The sequence below is a fragment of the Tauraco erythrolophus genome, chromosome 6, assembly GCF_009769465.1.
Source record: "Tauraco erythrolophus isolate bTauEry1 chromosome 6, bTauEry1.pri, whole genome shotgun sequence".
Lineage (NCBI taxonomy): Eukaryota > Metazoa > Chordata > Aves > Musophagiformes > Musophagidae > Tauraco > Tauraco erythrolophus.
The window spans coordinates 31840934-31861522 of NC_141470.1; the positions used below are offsets into that span (position 1 = coordinate 31840934).

The 20589-nt window shown below is 35.2% G+C and overlaps 1 protein-coding gene across 3 annotated transcripts in view; it reads right to left on the reverse strand.

Moving 5' to 3' along the window:
* The window catches only part of UBR1 (ubiquitin protein ligase E3 component n-recognin 1), a 74021-nt gene that overhangs the window by 31637 nt on the left and 21795 nt on the right, over nt 1-20589 (reverse strand). For 2 of the 3 annotated variants that reach the window (XM_086613427.1, XM_086613426.1), the window contains 20 exons: nt 18467-18597; nt 17823-17961; nt 16174-16236; nt 15732-15855; nt 12382-12489; nt 11842-11930; nt 10929-11027; nt 9562-9719; nt 8864-8963; nt 8440-8568; nt 7463-7643; nt 6503-6564; nt 6302-6412; nt 5296-5361; nt 5007-5108; nt 4331-4394; nt 3779-3903; nt 2797-2849; nt 1682-1784; nt 1112-1160 (listed from right to left, as the gene is read on the reverse strand). In XM_086613427.1, coding sequence (XP_086469553.1) covers nt 1112-1160; nt 1682-1784; nt 2797-2849; nt 3779-3903; nt 4331-4394; nt 5007-5108; nt 5296-5361; nt 6302-6412; nt 6503-6564; nt 7463-7643; nt 8440-8568; nt 8864-8963; nt 9562-9719; nt 10929-11027; nt 11842-11930; nt 12382-12489; nt 15732-15855; nt 16174-16236; nt 17823-17961; nt 18467-18597 — 2056 coding nt within the window. Of the gene's footprint in view, nt 1-1111; nt 1161-1681; nt 1785-2796; nt 2850-3778; nt 3904-4330; nt 4395-5006; nt 5109-5295; nt 5362-6301; nt 6413-6502; nt 6565-7462; nt 7644-8439; nt 8569-8863; nt 8964-9561; nt 9720-10928; nt 11028-11841; nt 11931-12381; nt 12490-15731; nt 15856-16173; nt 16237-17822; nt 17962-18466; nt 18598-18691; nt 18799-20589 lie in introns of those variants that run through there. The other variant, XM_086613429.1, reaches the window with a different exon arrangement.

Below are 20589 nucleotides of genomic sequence, written 5' to 3' on the forward strand. Positions count from 1 at the left end.
TCTGCTAACATTTTAAGTTCCTAAAGCAAACAGGAAAAAAAATTAAGGCGGCAATATTGAAAATCCATTCACTGTATAAAATAAACAGTGGAGGAAGAAACCAAAAGTAATTGAAAGATTTTTTTTTTCCTCATGATTTTCCAGCTGTCATAATCTTCTGAGTTACTGACAAGTGAAGGAAGTTAAAATTTTTCAAAGAGAATGTGTTTTCCAATTTAACTGTGTCCTCCTAAATGACAATGCCAGTTTATTCTTTTTCAGTCCCACAGCTTTTCAACTGAAAGGAACTCAAAGCAAATAAGATTTATTCAGAATGGATTTTAACCATCTTGGGTATGAAATGCTGCAGTGCCCCTGACTGTACACAAAAATAAAAAAAGTGTTTTAGAGTGGAAAGTAAAAGACTAAGGTATTCAAGTGGAAGGGCAATCTGGGAAGAGAAAAATAATTATCTATTGCAACTCACAAAAGCAGGCGATAGTCGATTTTAGTAAATTGTTTATTGTACTTATTCATTCAGTTTTCAGTTTATTTACTTATTCAAATCAACTCAGCTAACACTCATGACTTGAACGGGTAAAAGTAAACTCAAAAGGCAAGTAACATTTGAGTTACAATAGAAACATGGGGGTTTATTATATGTACTTGCAGCTTCTAAAAAAGAAAATTTTGATTTAGAAAACTTAAGTCTCAAGCTATTTACAGAATGGATATGAGCACTAGTTCCTGCAGCAATCTTCTCTACATGGCATTAGCATGTCTCAACATTGTGCTAGAAAAACTACTCACAAAAAATAACCTTTTGTCTCCTAGTTACTCCACCATAAAAAAACTAAGTTGTTCATTTTATCAGTGGCTACTATGCCATGTTTCTTTGCCTACTTGGAAATTAAACTAATAATTCCAAAATGTCTATCTCTGTGTTAAAAAAATGAAAAAAGAAATGCCAGGTGCTAATTAATTACAATTACTAGAAATCACAACAAATTTAATATGAACTCAGCTATTCACAATTAAGACACAAGACATCTCTCAAAGCTCATTTTATATGCACAACTACATACACTACTGAATTATCACATTTTTTGAGTCATCAGTTTCAAATTTTTACCTTCATCTCTGTTTTCTTGTTTTCTTCTTTTCTTTTGTGTATGCTCAGCCTACAGAAGAAGTAGTGTTGTTATATCATTATCTCTACAGAAGTACACAATGAAACAATAAGAAACTCTAAACTGGAAGTGTGGCAAGATGCAGAGTCAATACTTGGTCGTGTAACTAGAATCTTTTCTGAAATCTGTTTAACAATATTGCATTTTGCATTGCAATTAGTAGCAGAGATAAGTAATTGGACATACTTGCTTCCTCAATTACATTTATTAAAAGCAAAGTTTGAGGTTTTCCAGTTCCAAGATAATTCTTAACTGTTTATACCAAGAACAAAATACGATAACAGAGTTAATACAGAAGTCACTATAGGGAAAATACTAATGCAAACCATATCATATCAATTTGCATTGACAATCTGAACTTCATTAGAAGTTTAGTTTTGAAGTTAACAGCACATACTCTTTATAGAATCAGTTTCTTCAGATTGCATTAATTCCTTTGATTCAGCAATGTTCTTTAGACTTCAATAAGTATGTACCATTTTTTAATCTTTTGAGAGTCTTACACTGCTTACCTTGCTGTGTTGGGTCTTAGTATAGTGATAAAAGAACATATTGAACTCCTTCAAGCATTCATCTTTCAGTTCATAAACTCCATGGCCTGACACACCTGGTTTCCTTAGAGAAATATATAGATTAATAATGTATGTTCAGCACATATTTGATTGTAAACAAACCAGTAATACTATTTATTTTCTAAGGAAATGCTAATAATTGGAATAGTGATAGTTGCCTCATTAACTCACAAGAAGCACAGAATAAGTACAGTTATCAGTCTTTAGCTTTCAAGACTGTTTACTACTGTAAATCCTGCCCAGCAGTAAAATATGTTAGTCTGTATCATCTACAGCACACTGTAGAGCCTCTGGCAGGTAAATTCTTTTTAACTTTACGGCTTAGAGTTTCAGAGATGAACGAATTTTATATAATAACATCTACTTTCTTTAACCAAGGTACAAAACAATTAATACAAAGAGCTACTTTCCAGATAGTGAGATTACTTTTATTTGAATCTTCCATATAATTCTGAAAGCAAAATTCCTAAGTACATCTATAGTTGCCCTTGATTAAACACAAACAAGCAAGGCAAATGAAATTTTAAATAAGGTACACTAAAATAATTAAAATTACAAGACATTTTTGTGACAAAAATAGCAGATGTTTGAAATAATTTTTCTCAACTGCTACAATTGATTGTTCTATATTTGCATGTATATATATCCATTTTAAAAAAACTAACTCCTATCTCAGTTACAGCAAGTTAGCAACTAAATAACATCTAAACCAATGATTAGGTGGTGACTGTCAAAGCTACAATGTGTTGTTAAGGTTCCCAACCATCTTTGAAATAAAATGATCTTTTGAAGATTTTTGCACTAGGACTTGAGAATACCAAACTACTGACAACACTCAAACTCAATTTGAAGAAAGAGAGGGGCAAAAGAGAGAAACAGTAGCTTCAGAGATTCCATACACCTTTCTTCCCTACGCATATTTGAAAGCATATATACTTCAAGACAGCAAAATACTAGCTGAACAGGCACTGTGTGGTGCAGCTTGTTTAACCCATACAATCTAAGAGATTTTATTTCATGTTCAAGCTACTTATAAAACAATATTAAGAACTTACTTAAATGTAGCCACTTTATCAATTACATCCTCCAAGCCAGTTTCATTGTTCTCCTGGTAAAAAATTTAGTTTGGGATAAATATATAATGATTCTTCAGTATTACACTAGGTATAACAAAAACAGACATACAGATTTAGATCAATTCCCTAATTCATGAATTAATTTATTTTGCCCACTGTTACTCAGAAAGTAGATACTCATAACTGACAAGTTACAAGGAAGTACCAAAGACAGACAATACTTTCATTTAGTCATGTAAAATTCTATTTATAACAGAGCTGATCTCCAGAAACAGGGCAGCACCTTACTCGACCTCAATAGAGGGAAAAATAAGAGTTTTAGTCTCTCAAAACAGTGAATGTGGGTTATCTATTACTGGTTTCTGATAATATTCCAGGCTATTTAATTTACAATAAAACTGAAGGTTTTTGCATTGATTGCCAGCCCTGAAAACTTGCACAGGCTATAAAATCTAATCCATATCCCACTCCTTCGCTTGAATTTTCAGCAGTTGGAATAGAATGGCAGGTAAATCTGTGCTTTCAAATAGACTTGTACAATAGTCGACTTCCAATGGATTTGCACAAGTTTAAGTGGTCAAATTACAGGATCAAATTTATTGATGGAACATATGACAGAATGGAACCCAGCCGCACGGTCACGCAGGGCCAAAAGAGAAAATAACTTAAAAACTTCTCTTTTTGAATCTAAGACAACTACAGCTGAATGTTCTAAAAAGTTCCACCTCTTCATCAAAAAGCTTTTTCAGATTAGACCATACTTGAATCCATGACGCTTACCCTTTACATCTGTAAGGTGTGTAAGCCCCTTTCCCATGCTCTTTTGTAATTCTGAAACCAACATTTAAGCTTTATATCAGAAATAAAATGCTTCCATACAAAGCTATGGAAGCTAAAAAAGAAAAAGACATATAACAAGAAAAAGTAAATTAAGGAAAAAAGCAAATAAACCAGGACTCACATTTTCAGGCAAGGACTTGCTAATTGCACTGTGAGCCATTGGTTCAATGCATAACAGATGGATGATTTCTCTCATGATAACATCTTCTTTTGTCACACTACTCACTCCAGGCACATATCTCTCCCCTACCAGAGTGAATCAAAAGGAGAAGAATAGCAAATATGACAGTTATAAGGCAATTCTGAGTTTTGCAGAAATAATGCTATTGCTGGGATACTTCAAAGCATAAGCTTACATTCGCCAGAAAACTATCCCAAGTGCCTGAATAGGAAAAACACTTTTCTAGCCTGGTTTCCTAACAACACAGGCTGAGATGGAGTTCCTCTTCGTATTCTACTTTAAAAGTCGATTGTGAAGCTATTTAACAGCTTTTTTCACTATGCAACCCCTATTGCTTCTGGTTGACAAATACTTGTACTATTGAACCATCTATTCAATACAGGCATTCTCCAGTATCCTCCCCATATCATCTATGTTAAAGAAAGTCATCAAGCCCGTTTTGTCAAACCGTAATAATCCATTACTACAACAGTAGAGAGAAGTGAAACTTACCCACAACATAGATGAGAACCTGTAACATTTCTTCTATTAACACATTATATTGTTTGATCAAATCCTACAAGAATTATAGAGAAATCAGTTAAAAAAAAACACAAAACAAAAACACACAGGCAGGAAAATCTGACAAATGACACTGAGCTTAGCCTTCAGATGCACTACTTTGCTGAAGCACTGTACTGTAAGAAGAAACCTTTATTCTAACAAGCAGGAAAAAACGCCTGTGCTTGTAGAAGAGATATTATTCTGCAATTGAAGTGCAAGATTCACATGCAGGAAAAGAAACAACAGGTAAAAATTTATCCCAAATGAAGGGTTATACGAAAGTTCAAGCCTCGAGAAGTAGCACAATAATCCAAGAAACTTCCAGACAAATTAAGAACACATAATATTGCTTAAGAGACAGAAACTTTATAGAGAAGTCATTTATGTAGATTTTGGTAGATGTTCCATGAAATAAAGGCCAAAGAGGGCAAAATCTGTTCACTAATTTTGAGTAAGGCTCTACAAATTCCAAATACAAAATCATTTATCTAACCACTAGGTCCTGTGTTGACTGACTTTCAGTGTGGTCATAAAAATGCAGTTAGCAGCAGTAGCTAGTTTTTCATATTGACGTTCCATAAACTCAAAGCAAACAAACTAATCAGGAGAAATACTTGCTACATACCTGATCTTTGGTGGGCTTGATCTTTTTGAAAGCATCAGCAAGCTCATATCTCTGCAGTATCAGCAGAAGGAACTGGTTTGGATCCATAAGAGATGCACCTATCTGTCAAAAAACCCAAACTAATATGAACATCAGTTACTATTACTTCTATAGTAATATAGTTCATCATTAATTATGAAAAATACTCTTTTACCAAGAAAAAAATTAAATCATACAAATTTAGTTAAAATTAAAAGAAATTTCATGAAAATTTTATGAGTTAAGCAAGCAGTGATTCAGAACATTATACCTGTAGCATGATGATGTCTTTATCATACATCTCTTCTCTGCATTTAACATCTTGATAATAGAATACCTGAAAAATAGGAAAACAAAATTTAAGTAGAGAAGTCATATTAAGTAACGCACTATCAAATGTGCACCAGTTAATGTACAGTTCAAAAAAACCTCAGACAGCACCTTTATTGAGTAAGAGGAAATTCCGTGTTTTTTTCAAAACAAACGTATACTGTGATGGAAGTGAAAAATGTTTTTTCACCTATCCAGAGAAAGTCTGTGCCGTACTTCTTCATACCTCTTTCTAAGACTACATAATGCTAATAGCTGCTGCTGATTAAAGTTAAAACATCCTCCTTCTCCTACCCAGTTCTCAAAGACAATTCCACAGGGGTTATCACTATGTACTTTTATTTCACCAAAGGGTCTTGTGAAAGGTAAACACAGAAAATTTCTGATGTCAAAGGAAAAAAAAGTTAGGTACTATTATTTTGCCTGCTTTGCTTAAGGGTTGACTCTTACTTTTACCTTTGCTCTTGCAACTAAAAAAAAAGCCCACAAGCATTATAAAATGTTTGTTACAGCCAGTTATATGGCACTCAAGTTTAGTATGAGATTAAAATAGTTTAACTTTTGGATTTAATGATTACCATACACAAAGAGATTTTTCTAACATTTTATGTTATAAGCAACAGTACTAACAGTACTTATGCAGTGATTTCTTTATCAGATCTGAGAGTAGTTTAAGGTAGACATCAGTAACATTAATATTATTTCACAGAGTCAGAAACAGTCATACAAGATGAAAATACTTGTCTAATACAGGGAGATAAGCCATTGAAAAAGCTGAAAATAAAACCAAGTCATCTAAATTCCTACCTAGAAACCTTTCTATTTAGTGTAAGAGTGACCCTCATGACCTCTTTCTGAGCTGGATGAAACCACCACTGGGAGCATTACTGAGAAACACTTGCATACACCATTAGGATCAACTCACGACTGAATATTATAGGGAGTACCTGGCTTATCAGGGAGAGCCCATTCCTTCTCCACATCTCTGCAGCAACCTGAGCAACTAAGACAAGACATCGCAAAGGATATTCTACTAGCAGCTCCACTTGAAATTCTTCCTAGAATTTAAAAAAGGAAAAGAAAAAAGTCAAGCAAGGATAAGCCTGCCAGTGATTTTAAAAGCAGGGGAGGGGGCAGTGAACTCTTACAGGAGAAACAAACTCATGCAGTCTTGAGATGGTTCCAGTCCTGCTTAATCGTACATGAAGACCTACAAAATAAACAGGAAAAAAAAAATCAGAAAATAAATCAAAATCAGTAAAGTTTCTCCTCCAACACATTCTAAATGTTAGATAAATCATCTACAACTCAGAGTAGTACAGAAAAAAAAAAGTAAAAGGTTATTTAGGAAAGACTTGTTACTTTTTTTTAAGGTAGAAGATCTACATTATCACAACAGTTCTTAGCAGTCTTACTATCCATTATTAATTCATACTATCCATTAATACTTTAATGAATTCATTGAAACTATCTAAATTGACAAGCTAAATAGTATTAGCAAAATTTTAACTTCACATTTAAATCATATGTCAGTAATAACTGAACGTCAAGACTACAACACTTAACAGATGGTATCAAACCATGTGATAAAGAATCTACAGCTTAATAATAGCATATGATTTCATTTATATTCTAGAGAAAGTGGTGATCACCCACTGCTGTGGTCCTTTGTATTCTGACTGGAAATCTGTCCTGGCATGCTGTAAACATATGCCTTTTAGAAGGAGCATTTTAACAGTCCTAAGATATGCATGACTGGAAAATAAATTCAAGATAGTGAGAATGAACATTCATTTAGGCAAAACAGGTAGAAATAGAAACAGAACCATCCAAATTCAAAATAGTCCACAGAAAACTGAAGCTCCCCTTTCTTATGTCTCTCTTGTTTAAAAAACATCCTCCAACCTCCTTGGCAATTATTTTTTTGAGAAAAACTTTCCCTTAGTGGGACATCTGGGGAACCAGGGTTACCTGATCACAAGAATGTCAGAAAATCAGAGAGTAACTGATCCGTGAACCACTTAATCAAAATGCTGTCTAGAATAAAGAAATAGAGCAGGATGATAAACGTAATTCAAATAGCAATTAAAACAAAATACATCACCTACCTGCAAGAGTCCTGGACAATGGTAAATGTATGCTGACAGGATCTGCAGACACTCTGTAAGGTCTGCTCTCCAGAGTATGGCCACACAAATGAAACACTGTCTTCTCCCGTGAGCGGCCACTTGTGCTGCACCTCATCACAGCTTTATGACATTCACTGTAGGCCCTGAGCAACAGCTCTTCCTAGAATTTAAAAAAAAAAAATGCACGTTGTTACATTTAAAAATAATATATATGCACTAAACCTCCTCACTTGTTTTTTCTTGATGGCATAAACAGTTACTAAAAATCCACAACATAATTACTACTCTGTTTCTTAATACTGAGAATTACTGGACTGGAGCAGTGGAGGGTCCACTAAAGCTAACTGAGAACGTGTTTCTGTTCAAAAAAGCTACTCTGTCAAATGCTCTAAAATCTATGTGCTTATTTAAGCTGCAATATTTTAACATTTTACATAGTTTGCATCCCAAATTGGATCAAGAAACCCCTGAACTGATGTAGTTCTTCCTTTCTCTCCCTACTGAAAAAAAAAAAAAGGGAAACCCACTTCAAAATATTAGATAACAAATTTCAGAACTTCCTCCATTCTCCCAGCACAGGGATGAGCTCCAGCACTGATTAAAACTACCTACAGTGCAAGTACTCAATTATCATAAAGTTTCTGAAGTCCACGAACACCATGTGCTTCAAAACCTTAAAACTTGATAGTGATACCATGAAACTAATTCTCAAAATCTTGAATTATGAGATGTATTTTCTCTTTATGATTTGCCTGGCACTTTGTGCAGCTTTATCAGCTAGAAGCTTATGGCCTTCTGAGATCCTGTCACTCTTTGGCATACCACAGATTAATTTTTTCAGATTCACTTTTTGTGAACAGCAGTGAGCTTTTTTTAAAAAGCTGCTATTTCGAAAGCACTCAGGAATATTCACAAAAGGCACACACATAAAAATTTGAGACAACTGATATACTTACATCACAAGCACACCACTCCTGGAAAATCAAAAGAATGTTCTTGAGCTGCATCTGTATAGCAATAGCTGCTTCCCAGTCAGGGTCCACCTCAATGTGTTGACCAATCTGTCTTTTTATCTCCTCCATTCCCTAAAATGGAGATGCCACAAAATACTCAAGCTAAATCAGTGATGATAGGCTTAAAATAACACAAAATCCCATAAACAAATGGTAAAATATAAGTTGCTCAGATACATGTAGCTAAAATTCATGAATATTAAAGTAAATGTTATTTTTTCACGAACCCAAGACAGGGATCAAAGAATTTACCATCTTAATTGCACGTTTATATCCACAATATTGCTATGGAAAAAAGATGAGCAAACAAAAGTGATGTAATATCTTTATAATAGCATATCAGAAAAATTATTTAAACATGTTGTACCTGCATGCAAGTTAGAATCCTTAGAAAAGAAACAAATCCTTCTAAAAACCGCTCCCTCAGATGGTCTGTCCATAATGTAGGCTTGCTGACTAAGACATACCTGTTCCAAAAGAAAACATTATTATCTTTTGCTCAGACTTCTCTCTTTTGCTTAGGCTTGTATTTAAGGTGTTCTTTGTATTAAAATAATCAACTGCACCACCACATTGCATCATTCTCTCCTTCTCAAACCCCTCTTAAAAATTTCACCAAACACTAGAGTTGCTTGGTGTGACTCCATCACTTGAAATTAACGGGGTTTGGGGTGGTTGTTTTTACATTAGTCAGTTAGTTAGATTAATATGGGACCTGTAAGAGTAGAAAATGCTATGCAGATGAGGATTATAAAGCTTTCTTAGAATGATAATGAATAGAAGCCAAATTTCTCATGCTGTCTTACAGTAGATGTATTTTGTTTATTAATACAAATGTTATATGGAATTATATCAGTGAAAATCATAAAAAAGTATAATTTCAGTATTTGAAAATTTTAAGTTTCCATTGAAAGCTAAAATATTAAAGTTTCATGTGTGTTTTTTTGAGAAGTTTGTTTTGGGCTTGTTTTTAAAGCAGATGTATCATCAGATTCTTGGATTGAAACACCTCATCCTACTGCCACTTTTCTAAGAATTGCTCAAGCTTCTCAGCTTTACACTCACCTGAGGTCATATATTACTGCATATACCCGGTTCAGTTTATCCTGACTGTAACCTTGGAAGTTGAACTTGCCGTTTTTGTCTACGTACTCTGGAAGCACTTCTAGGAGTGTCTCTGTAATGGTGGTGATTACATTTTGCTCTTCAATAAGATGTCGGGCCTGCAAGAAGAAAATTAAAAATTTTCTTCCTATTTTGAAGAGAACTGTCAAAATATTTTTTCTTTTGAATTCAGTCTTCTTGATTAGAAATTATTTTAAGCATTTGTAAAGAGTCCAAGCTACTACTCCCATAGTATTTATTATATATGAACACAATTTCTATCAACTTAGCATGTTTGTTCTCTCTGACAGCTCCAATGTAACAGACATACTATTTTTTTCTACACGATCTATCTAGAGAGGACTTTTACATTAGTATTTCAGGCAAGAAACATATAAACTTTAAAACCTACTGGTATACTTCTTCTCCCCCAGGATTTAACATATTTCACCCACACAATACGACATTTACTATTTTCTTGCTCCCTTCTCCCAAGTTTCTAAAAGTTATATAAGAAGGTAAATGTGAACAGTAAATTAACACAGAAAGTTAATGCGGAGAATGACGCTACCTAAAACTTCCACTTGCTTGCATTCCCTATACCTTCTGTAATGAACTTTCACATGAACTCAAGCTCCTGCTTTCATATCATAGAATGGTTCGGGTTGGAAGGGACCTCAAAGATCATCTAGTTCCAACCCCCTGCCATGGGCAGGGAAACCCTCCACTACACTACGTTGCCCAAAGCCTCATCTAACCTGGCCTTGAACACTGCCAGGGATGGGGCATCTACAACTTCTCTGGGCAACCTGTTCTAGTGCCTCACCACCCTCTGAGTGAAAAATTTCTTCCTTGTATCTAATGTAAATCTGCCCTCTTACAATTTAAAGCAGTTGCCCCTTGTTCTATCTCTACGTGCCCTTGTAAAAAGTCCCTCTCCAGCTTTCCTGTAGGCCCCCTTTAAGTACTGGAAAGCTGCTATAAGATCACCCCGGAGCCTTCTCTTCTCCAGGCTGAACAGCCCCAACTGTCTCAGCCTGTCTTCATAGCAGAGGTGTTCCAGCCCTCGGATCATCTTCGTGGCCCTCTGCTGGACACGCTCCAGCAGCAACATGTCCTTCTTGTGCTGGGGACTCCAGAGCTGAATGCAGTATTCCAGGTGGGGTGTCACGAGGGCAGAGTATCGGCCTTAACAAGTCTCAAAATCCTTCATTTTCAACTCAACAATGCATAAAGACACACTGCCAAGTACAGTAGTCTGCAAAGGCGGTACTGTCAGCAATTCTCAAATTTATTTTACATTTCTAATGGAGAACAGCTGTACATACCAGAGTAGGTACAGTGAACATCTGAACTGAGAGTGCTGTCACAGAAAGAACTCTGTCATGATCATCACTGATGTATTCTTTTTGCAATGTCTTGTAATACTAGGAAAAGATAATATTGGGAAAATTAAATAAATAAAACAAGTGTTAATTAAAAATGTTTACTTTTTTATTTGCAAGAATTACATCTCAATGTCTGTCTTTCCAACAGAAGCAGTTCAAACAACAAAAACGTCACAATGTCCTCAATGCACCAAAGCAATTAAATATGTGCCCCACCGCCAAAATACTGAAGATAAGCACAAATTTAAACTGTTCTGCCAGATTGGAACCAAAATATTTTTCTCCTACAACCAATCTTCCCCAAGAAAAGAAATTAAATATCTGAAAAAAGGATCAATAAAAGATATTATCATAAAACAAATCTTCCTTCTGCAGTGAATTGCATGGATAGTTATTCAACAGCTGCCTATAAAAAAATGTGTACAATGAGTAACGTAAGCCTTTGTTCTTTTTATTTCAGTCCAGAGAAAACCATGAAGAGTCAGTCACCTTTATCAGGATTAAAAAGTCTCACCCTAAAACAAAAAGCACTCGGTCTTATGTTTGGTATACTTCTTAACTATTGTATCTAATTTTTAAAGAGAAAGACCGGTTTCAGTTGCAGTACATCCACCATTTCAAAAGATGCACAGAATACTAACAATACTGCATTCAAAATGAGCATATATACTTATATGATTATACGGAACCAAGCAATGACATTGGAATTTATAGACTCTGTAAAGGCTGAGCTAGTTGTTGAAGCTCTGCTTGTTGAAAATTCATTTTTTACATTGAATCAATTTTCAGGTTTGGGGGAAGTTTTAGAAAGCTAGTAAAAATTCACAGCATAAAAATCCAAATAATCATTTACCTTCACAAATTCCACAGCAAAGAGTTTTTTGTATTCCATTTCCATGAAAAAACTACTGAAGATGAGTTCATGAAGAACCTTCCTTGCCCCTGCAAAGAGCCAATACAATGCACGTCACTTTATTGTACTACGATGCAGCTTTTTGTGGAAAAGAGGAACAGATTATTAAACTGTAATTAAAAATCATTAAAATCCTTGAAATGGTTATGAAGTATATGAAAAAAGTTAATAACTTTTTTCTCTTTTTAACATTTACTGGTATGTATTTAAAACACAGGGTAAGTATCAAGTCACTCAGACTACATCTTGTGAAAAGATTTGTCAAAATACATGAAGCACGAAAAATTTAGAAGGCAAATACATACCCAAAATACCAATTATTTCAGCCATAAAAAATAAAGGCTGTATAAAAAACATAATATAAAAACTATAAAAAAATGTAACTCCACCTTCATAGAACTTATTTACTTTTACACAGTTGTTATGCACATGAAAAAATTAATTTGCCTCTTCAGTTTATGGCAACACGGATACACAAACCTTTATGAAGTTTTGCATCCCATAGGATCAACTTGCTTATGAAGCACGGCTTTTCAGATCCAGCTTCTTCTTTGAGACATATTTGACAAAAGATCTGGCGAAAGTCACCTATAGGGATAAAACTATTCATTTGTACAAGAATCCTTCAATAATTAAATTTTATGAGCCAACACAACGAGAATTACATAATCTGTTCTTTAAAAAAAAAGGGCAGCAGTTAAACATGAATTATTTTTTAACAATGTTTTTTCCTCAGTGAACCTACTCCCACATACTCTCACCTTACTAATTGCTTCATATTATTCTTACTTGGTTCATTTAATAAACCCAGTGATGCAGAAGAGTATTATAGAATGAAAAGCATTCAGATGGCTTTGTAAAGCAGATCTGTAAGAAGAGTTCACTTTGTCAGCACAGAAATGCACAGGTGAGCCTATGCTGGTCCCTGCCTTAGGCCCTGAAAGTCAGTCTTTTGTAGAATTTCAGAATATTATTTTCTATTTTCTTGCACTATCAGTAAATACAGTACTTGCTGAAGTAGTTTTGGGGATCGTCATATCAGAGTCACCCATGGGTTACTAACATTCAGAAATGAGCTCTTATATTACTATTTTCAAAAGGAAAAGTGAAGTGTCATGAATCAAGCTCCTGACAATCTAGAAATAAATAGTATTCAATGCTTCTTGATCCATGTTCTACCTGAAGCAAAACCTGGAAAAGAACAAGAACCACCAGACCACCAAAAAATTCTGAGTACAGAACGTCAGGCTCTTAAAGCATCTACGTATACAATCCAGAAGAACAAGGACAAGAATGTTAGACCTCAATCTTTGTGCTTGTAGACTCTCATAAAACATATTAAAGTATCAGTTAACCTATAACAATTTTGTAACTCAAAATGCAACATCCAACATGGGAGACTCCTTTTTAGTTTTAGCTTATCTTATCAGCAAAAAAGGTAATGCTTAAAAACCTATAATTTTGCGGATTTGCTGGGGCATTGACGCCGACTTGTTTATACTCAGAGTCAACAGCTGAATAATTAGCTGTCAATGTTTTAAACAGACTCATCTCATAAAATTGAAAATAATAAGAAAAATAATCTAGAAAGAAAAACGTGGATAGAAATCAAAATTTCACTAGAAACCTTGAAATAAACCACAGTCATAAATTTGTACCAATTAAAAGAATTATCTGAGAAACTCAGACCACCAAGAAAATACTATCAATGAAATAAAGACAAAGTTGAAAAAACCAGAAAGCTAATATTTGTAAAATATTGCAAAGAATTACAAAAAGGTACAATTCTGACATATGTATTTCACGGAAAAGACTGGAAAGTAAGTATTCAGAAAAAAAAGAATTAATTTATGTATGCAAGCTTACAAAAGAGGCTAAAGCAGACCAACAAGACCCTATCAAGAAGGAGGATAACCAGTGCATAGAGTTTATATCTATGACTATTTGTACAGAGAAAAGAAATTCTATAATGGCTTTAGTTTGGCAACACACAGGTATGACAAAAGCCAGTAACAGAAATCAAAACTAGATTAATTCAGAAGTCTTCTTTAAAACTATGAGCATCATCAAACACCAGAACAGTGTTTGAAAGCTTAAAACAGACCTACACTACTGGACGAATTTTTAAATTAAGGCTTTTGCCTCTTTGTTTTACTGACACTGTCTAATTAATCACAGCTATCTAACGTGAAGCAGGAATTAATTCAAGCAGAGGATGTATGCTTTCACTGACAGAGATGTTCTGCAGCTTGCCACCAGCACTGGGGAGAGCAGCTTTTAAGCAAAGAAGTCACTGAAACAGGGCATGTGATGCTGAAACCAAGGATAATAAAACTGCACGTGGGTCAGAGAAATCCCAAGCACAAATATAGGCTGAGCAGAGAATGGATTGAGAGCAGCCCTAAGGAAAAGGACTTGGGAGTGCTGGTGGATAAGAAGCTCAACATGAGCCAGCAATGTGCACTTGCAGCCCAAAAAGCCAACCATATCCTGGGCTGCATCCAAAGAAGTGTGGCCAGCAGGTCAAGGGAGGTGATTCTGCCCTTCTACTCTGCTCTTGTGAGACCCCACCTGGAATACTGCGTTCAGCTCTGGAGTCCCCAACACAAGAAGGACATGGAGCTGCTGGAGCGGGTCCAGCAGAGGGCCACGAAGATGATCCGAGGGCTGGAACACCTCTGCTATGAAGACAGGCTGAGACAGTTGGGGCTGTTCAGCCTGGAGAAGAGAAGGCTCCAGGAAGACCCTATAGCAGCCTTCCAGTACTTAAAGGAGTCCTACGAGAAAGCTGGAGAGGGACTTTTTGGCAAGGGCATGTAGAGATAGGAGAAGGGGCAACTGCTTTAAACTGAAAAGAGGGCAGATTTTGATTTGATATAAAGAAAAAATTTTTTACATTGAGGGTGGTGAGGCACTAGAACAGGTTTCTCAGAGAAGCTGTGGATGCCCCATCCCTGGAAGTGTTCACAGTCAGGTTGGATGAGGCTTTGAACAATCTGATTTAGTGGAAGGTGTTCCTGCCCATGGCAGAGGGTTGGAACTAGATGGTCTTTGAAGTCCCTTCCAGCCCAAACTAGTCTACGATTTTATGACTGATTCTAGAGTAACAGACAGAGCTCAAGCAGGGAAAGACATTTATTTTAGCAAGAAGAAACAGAAAAGTACTGCTATTCATAACTATACTGATGGACCAGTTGGAGAGGGTCCAGAGGAGGGCCATGAAGATAAGAGGGCTGGAGCACCTTTCCTATGAGGACAGGCTGAAAGAGTTGGGGCTGTTCAGCCTGGAGAAGAGGCGGCTCCGGGGTGACTTTATAGTGGTCTTCCAGTACCTCAAGGGGGCCTACAGGAAAGATGGGGAGAGGCTGTTCAGGAGGGCCAGTTATGATAGGACAAGGGGTAATGGTTTTAAAATAGAGGGAGGTAGGTTCAGGTTGGATATTAGGAAAAAATTTTTTACTATGAGAGTGGTAGAACACTGGAACAGGTTGCCCAGAGAGGTGGTGGATGCTCCATCCCTGGAGACGTTCAAGGCCAGGTTGGACAAGGCCCTGAGCAACCTGATCTAGTTGGAGATATCCCTGTTCCTTGCAGGGGGGTTGGACTAGATGACCTTTGAAGGTCCCTTCCAGCCCTAACCATTCTATGATTCTATGATTCTATGATATTAGCACCCATACTACTGTATTATTTATTTACTCACTAGGAGGAATATGATAGTATTTTAATAAGGGAATATCATATACAACACTGCTAAAGACACTTTTTGAGACAATTAGTCATTCAAATACTAACATGGTATTATTGTAACATAAATCAGTTATGCTTACTTGAATAGCTCATGAGTTTGTTCAGCCAAGAACCAAGGCGCAAGGCAAATTTCTGGTGAGCCATAACATCAGCATGCAGAACCTCTACATGAAGTGGTCGTTGAGAAACATTTTCAGAATGCCTCTAGGAGTCAGGTGAATATTAGTAGATATAAAATAAAGATAACATGAATTTTCATATTTGTCTTTACCACCCATTAGCTCTCCCAAGCACATGTTAATTGCAAATCCTAACAAAAAATGAAATCAATTCGACATTTTATTTCTGAAGATATTGATCTATACCAAGTGTGGTGGGGTAAATTTGATTTCAAAAAGTTCACAGGCAGGTTATAAAAGCATGGAAGTACTAAAGACTGTACAGCAGACAAAGAAGTCTTTAGTATTAATAATGATGGTGATTTTTTGGGGTTTGAAATGAGAAAAATATTTAGGAAGTTACCTTGATTTCTTCTTTTGCTTCCTGACAAGAGGCATAATGTCCTGCCTTAACAGCTCTACGACCCTGTTTAAAGAAAATATTGAGCATGAGACCAATATAAAACAAAACCAAAATGTCACAAGCCTGATCCTTGCTATGTTTTCTATGCATAAAAGAAAAACAGGGACCAATATCACTCATGGTGCATTTAGATATCTAGAAACAAATAAAAGTTAACATGATTGTCTTTAGAAAAAAAAGCTATTTTAATTAAATTAACATCAACGACAAAGTAAAGTCTGGGTATCTTAGTATTATTAGATAAGGAAAATTCACATGCGCATTCAAATATGAGAGGGATTTCTGCAGAATACTTTAAATGCAAATTACGTCAACTTTCTTCCTAGCAGAAAGTACAATCATCCTGAATTGCTCTTCTACAATCTTTCCTACTATTTCTTACTCCTGTACATGAAATAGCAGTGTATATTAGAAGCGTTGGTTTGATAACTCTTTCACTAAAGCCAAGAACAGGCCCAGCTCAGACCTCAAATTCCACTCAAAGGAAATCAGAGGTATAGGCTTCCAAAATAAGTTCTTCACACAAGAAGAGAGGAAGTAGCTGTATGTTGTGGAACTATTATAATTAAAACAATATAACCTAGTTCTGTGGTGCAGCAGATGCTTCAGAAAACAAAAAGTCTGATCAACTCTGGATCTAAAAAGTAAGTTTCAATCAAAAGGAACCTTCACAATGGAAACCTTTAAAAGTTACTCTACAAGCATGCATGTACAAACATAGTTTACAAAATCTGCAATTGCAGGACAAGCCTTGTAATTACGTAAGAGTGACACTACTGACTAATTACAAATACACTTTCATTACCTGACCAAAGAGAAACACAAAATAGCACGTAGTTTTTACAGATTAAGAAAGGATACTAGAATTAGTAAGATGTTTTATATGTAAATCTACAAATACATATCTAACTATAGACAAAGTTTCTCTGCATGTCAACACGTAAGTTTTGTACCTCAGTGAGGTAAAAAAAAAAATACGGTTCCAATTAAGATAATTCAAACACTGATCACACTTTTCCCCCCACCCCCAGCAGAAGAAAAAAATTACATTAGTAGTGTAAGGTCTCTATATGGGACATTAGTTCCATATTAGTTCCAATTAGTAAAATTGTCAGGTTCATCCACATTCCTTCATGGATTCTTCCTTATTTCTTTTGCTTAATTTCAAGTTTTATGATTTTCAAATGAAGTCTGAGTCAGAACAAGCACTAACTCTTGCAAAATGTAAGGTACAATTCTGATTAAATATAACTGAATATACATATTGCCGACTCCATTAAAATAATACATTAATTTCAACTGAGCAGAAAAAGAAAGGTAAGGAAAATATGCCAAATAGGAAAGGAGCAGCTTCAGGTAAATCAGCTCTTCCCTTTCTCAAGAATCTGAGTTTTGTCCTGAAGAAACAAATTAATATAGCTTAAAAACTTTCTTGAAGCAAGTGTTGATTACCAGTTACTCTGCAACATGCCTTTCTCTCTCCTCAAGCTCCAGCACCTCAGAAACAAAGATTCTACAACCAAGAGACTATAGTTATCACTTCTTAATGATTAAAAAGTTACTTTGTCCCATATCCAGAATGCACTAACCTCTTTATCTATGGCAGTAGTATGTAACTGGGCTTCCCCAAGCTCACAGCCAAGGGCCCTTTGCAGGCTATAGATCACATGATCATAAGAATGATGTTCATCATTGAAAAGGACACAGTAGTAGCTGTCTACCTTCTCTCTGCCGGGAAAAAGCCAACATACCATCACACAAATAAAAACGAAATTGTAGATAGTGTCCGATCCAATACAAGCAACAGCTCACTTGATAGCTTGACAGAAACATTAAATACAAAAAAAAAATAGAAGAAAATTAAGCATGTTCTTCATATCATATCCCTCACCATCTATACCAGAATAAGCCACAGAAACCATGTACCAAGTAGACAAGAAGACTTAACTTATCTGGTTATTCCATTATTATTTCCTCTCTGCTGTTTTATCATTCCATTTGTCTTTTTAACATGACGCACAAGTCTTTTCCATTTTGTTGGAACGCAGTCACACACTACTTTTTCCATGAAGTACCAAAAGCTTTTCTCTATATAACTGTAGGTCAAAAATGCTACAGTATTGTTTGCAAGGATTTTGGCACTAATATGTTTGCATGAGTGTAAGAATACCACAGGCAAAATTATTACTGAAATTCCCAGTGCCTTGAAGAGAAAGTTAGAAATACTCCCTACCTAATTGTGAGCTCCAGAGGCAGTTCCTTCTCTTCTTCCCATATAAGCATATCTACAATGTATTTTATCACAGAGGGAAACACCCTCCTCGAGTGCTCCATAACTTCTTCATTCAACTGACATTCAGAATTCTGTAAAACATGAATGAAAGAAAATGAAATGGAAAAGAAATGGAAATGAAATGGAAAAGAAATTTAAGAAATGGAAAAAGCATTGGTAGAATACCTTATTTCTTTCAGGAAATTAGCCTTTTCATTATTTTCAAGCAAATTAATTTCATCTAATTTCTTCTCTTCAAAATTATTTCATCCCAAAGGCTCTCAGTAGTATTCCGACAGTTTCATCTACCTTTTTTTACACATCCAGTTTTTATCTAGGAATAGACTACAAAAGGTCTCACCAAGTGTGTTAGGAAACCTAAATTTATTTTTTTTTAACTTAAGTTTAAAAAAGCTAGTTAACAGCTTTCTGTACACCTGAATATATTAAAAGTTTGCAGTTCAGACCAAAATTATTCCCTGCATTGCTTGCCTTTCTGTACAGGTATTCTGTCAAAAATTTATGACGCTCCTTGAACAGAATCATCCAAGGAAACCTAACTCTGTTCTTTTCAGAGATTCATCTCAGATTTAGAAATCATTCAAAATATCCCTGTGAACTGACATATTTGCCACCAACTCAGATAAAGCTCATTAAGTGAATTGTCTACATCATGTAACGCCATTAATCCTTTCCATAAGCATTTAAGAGGAGAGAAATTAAGGCTGTAAGCAAAGAAAATCATTACCAAATCTGCATTTAAAAATGAAGCAACCAATACTCAGCTACAAGACGTATATACATTGCAACGACACTGTGTGAAAAGAGGGCTTTAATCCAAAGGCCCCGATGACCTTTTTCACATACCATCTTCCTTCCATCGTATGTCCATATAAATAGTACATAACGTTGTTATTAATGTTAATGCAACCAAATCCAGTAGTTTCATATACAAACACGACACAGAAAGACAGACTGATGTTTTCTAAATTATTTACATGAAGTTTCCTATAATTTTAGGATAGTACACACTGCCTACAAAATCTGAACATGTTATGTGTTTGCCAGAGTGAGAAAAAACAAGAAGCAAAGAATTCTTTCCAAAAATAAAGGTTTTTACATGTAATTTTTAATCCCAAAGTACCCAAGAATAAAGGTTTTTACATGTAATTTTTAATCCCAAAGTACCAAGGGCACTCACCTCTGCAATACTCAATCTGACAGATGTTAAATATAAAAGAACAGAAAGTGATGTGTTTAGTATAGCTAAGAATCATGTTTTCGAAAAATTCTTAAATACTATACAGTCACATTTATCCATTTATGAAGCAGATTACTTTAAAAAAAAATCCAGTAAAATCATGTTCTGTCCATATGATGGAAAGGCTAAAAATGTAGTGGAAGAGAAGTAAAAATCTGTTAACATGACCAAGTGCTTCCAAAGCTCTGAACAAGTTTTCTGCCTGATAAGCATTAGAAAAATACTTTGGAGTCAAGCATATGATCTAAGTCTGCCAATGAAATCATGGTCTATAAATATCACTGTGTGTACATACTTAATTTTGGATAAGCTCTATGTCTTTATAATTAAGAATGTAAATGTCTGTATGATTATTTTTTTCTCCACAATGACAAAGCTATCATCATCTTAAAGTTTGAAGCTGAATGAAAAAAACTGTACTGCTAAAAATAATCTAATCGAACTGAGTTGTAAACATACTAAGATTTTTTCCCCCGGTACTTAAGAGTTCGGCTTTTTAAGCATTAACATATGTTAAGCAAAAACGGTAGAGTTGGAGGAAAATGCAAAGCTGTGCATAGAGATACTCCAAAACAAGAACCTTGTAGTGAGACATATTGCTTTCCTTCAGTCCACAGAAGAAATCAAAGGAAACCACATCAAAGGATTTATAAACTATTAAAAGTGGAGATTGCACTCATATAAATAGTGGGAAATTAAATGATGCAATGCCATCTCCAATGCTATTCACATTAACAGAAGGCACAGTAAAATTAAATTAAGATATATTTAATGTAAATTGAAAGGGTAAAAATCAAATTTACTCAGAACTATGCCCAAAATG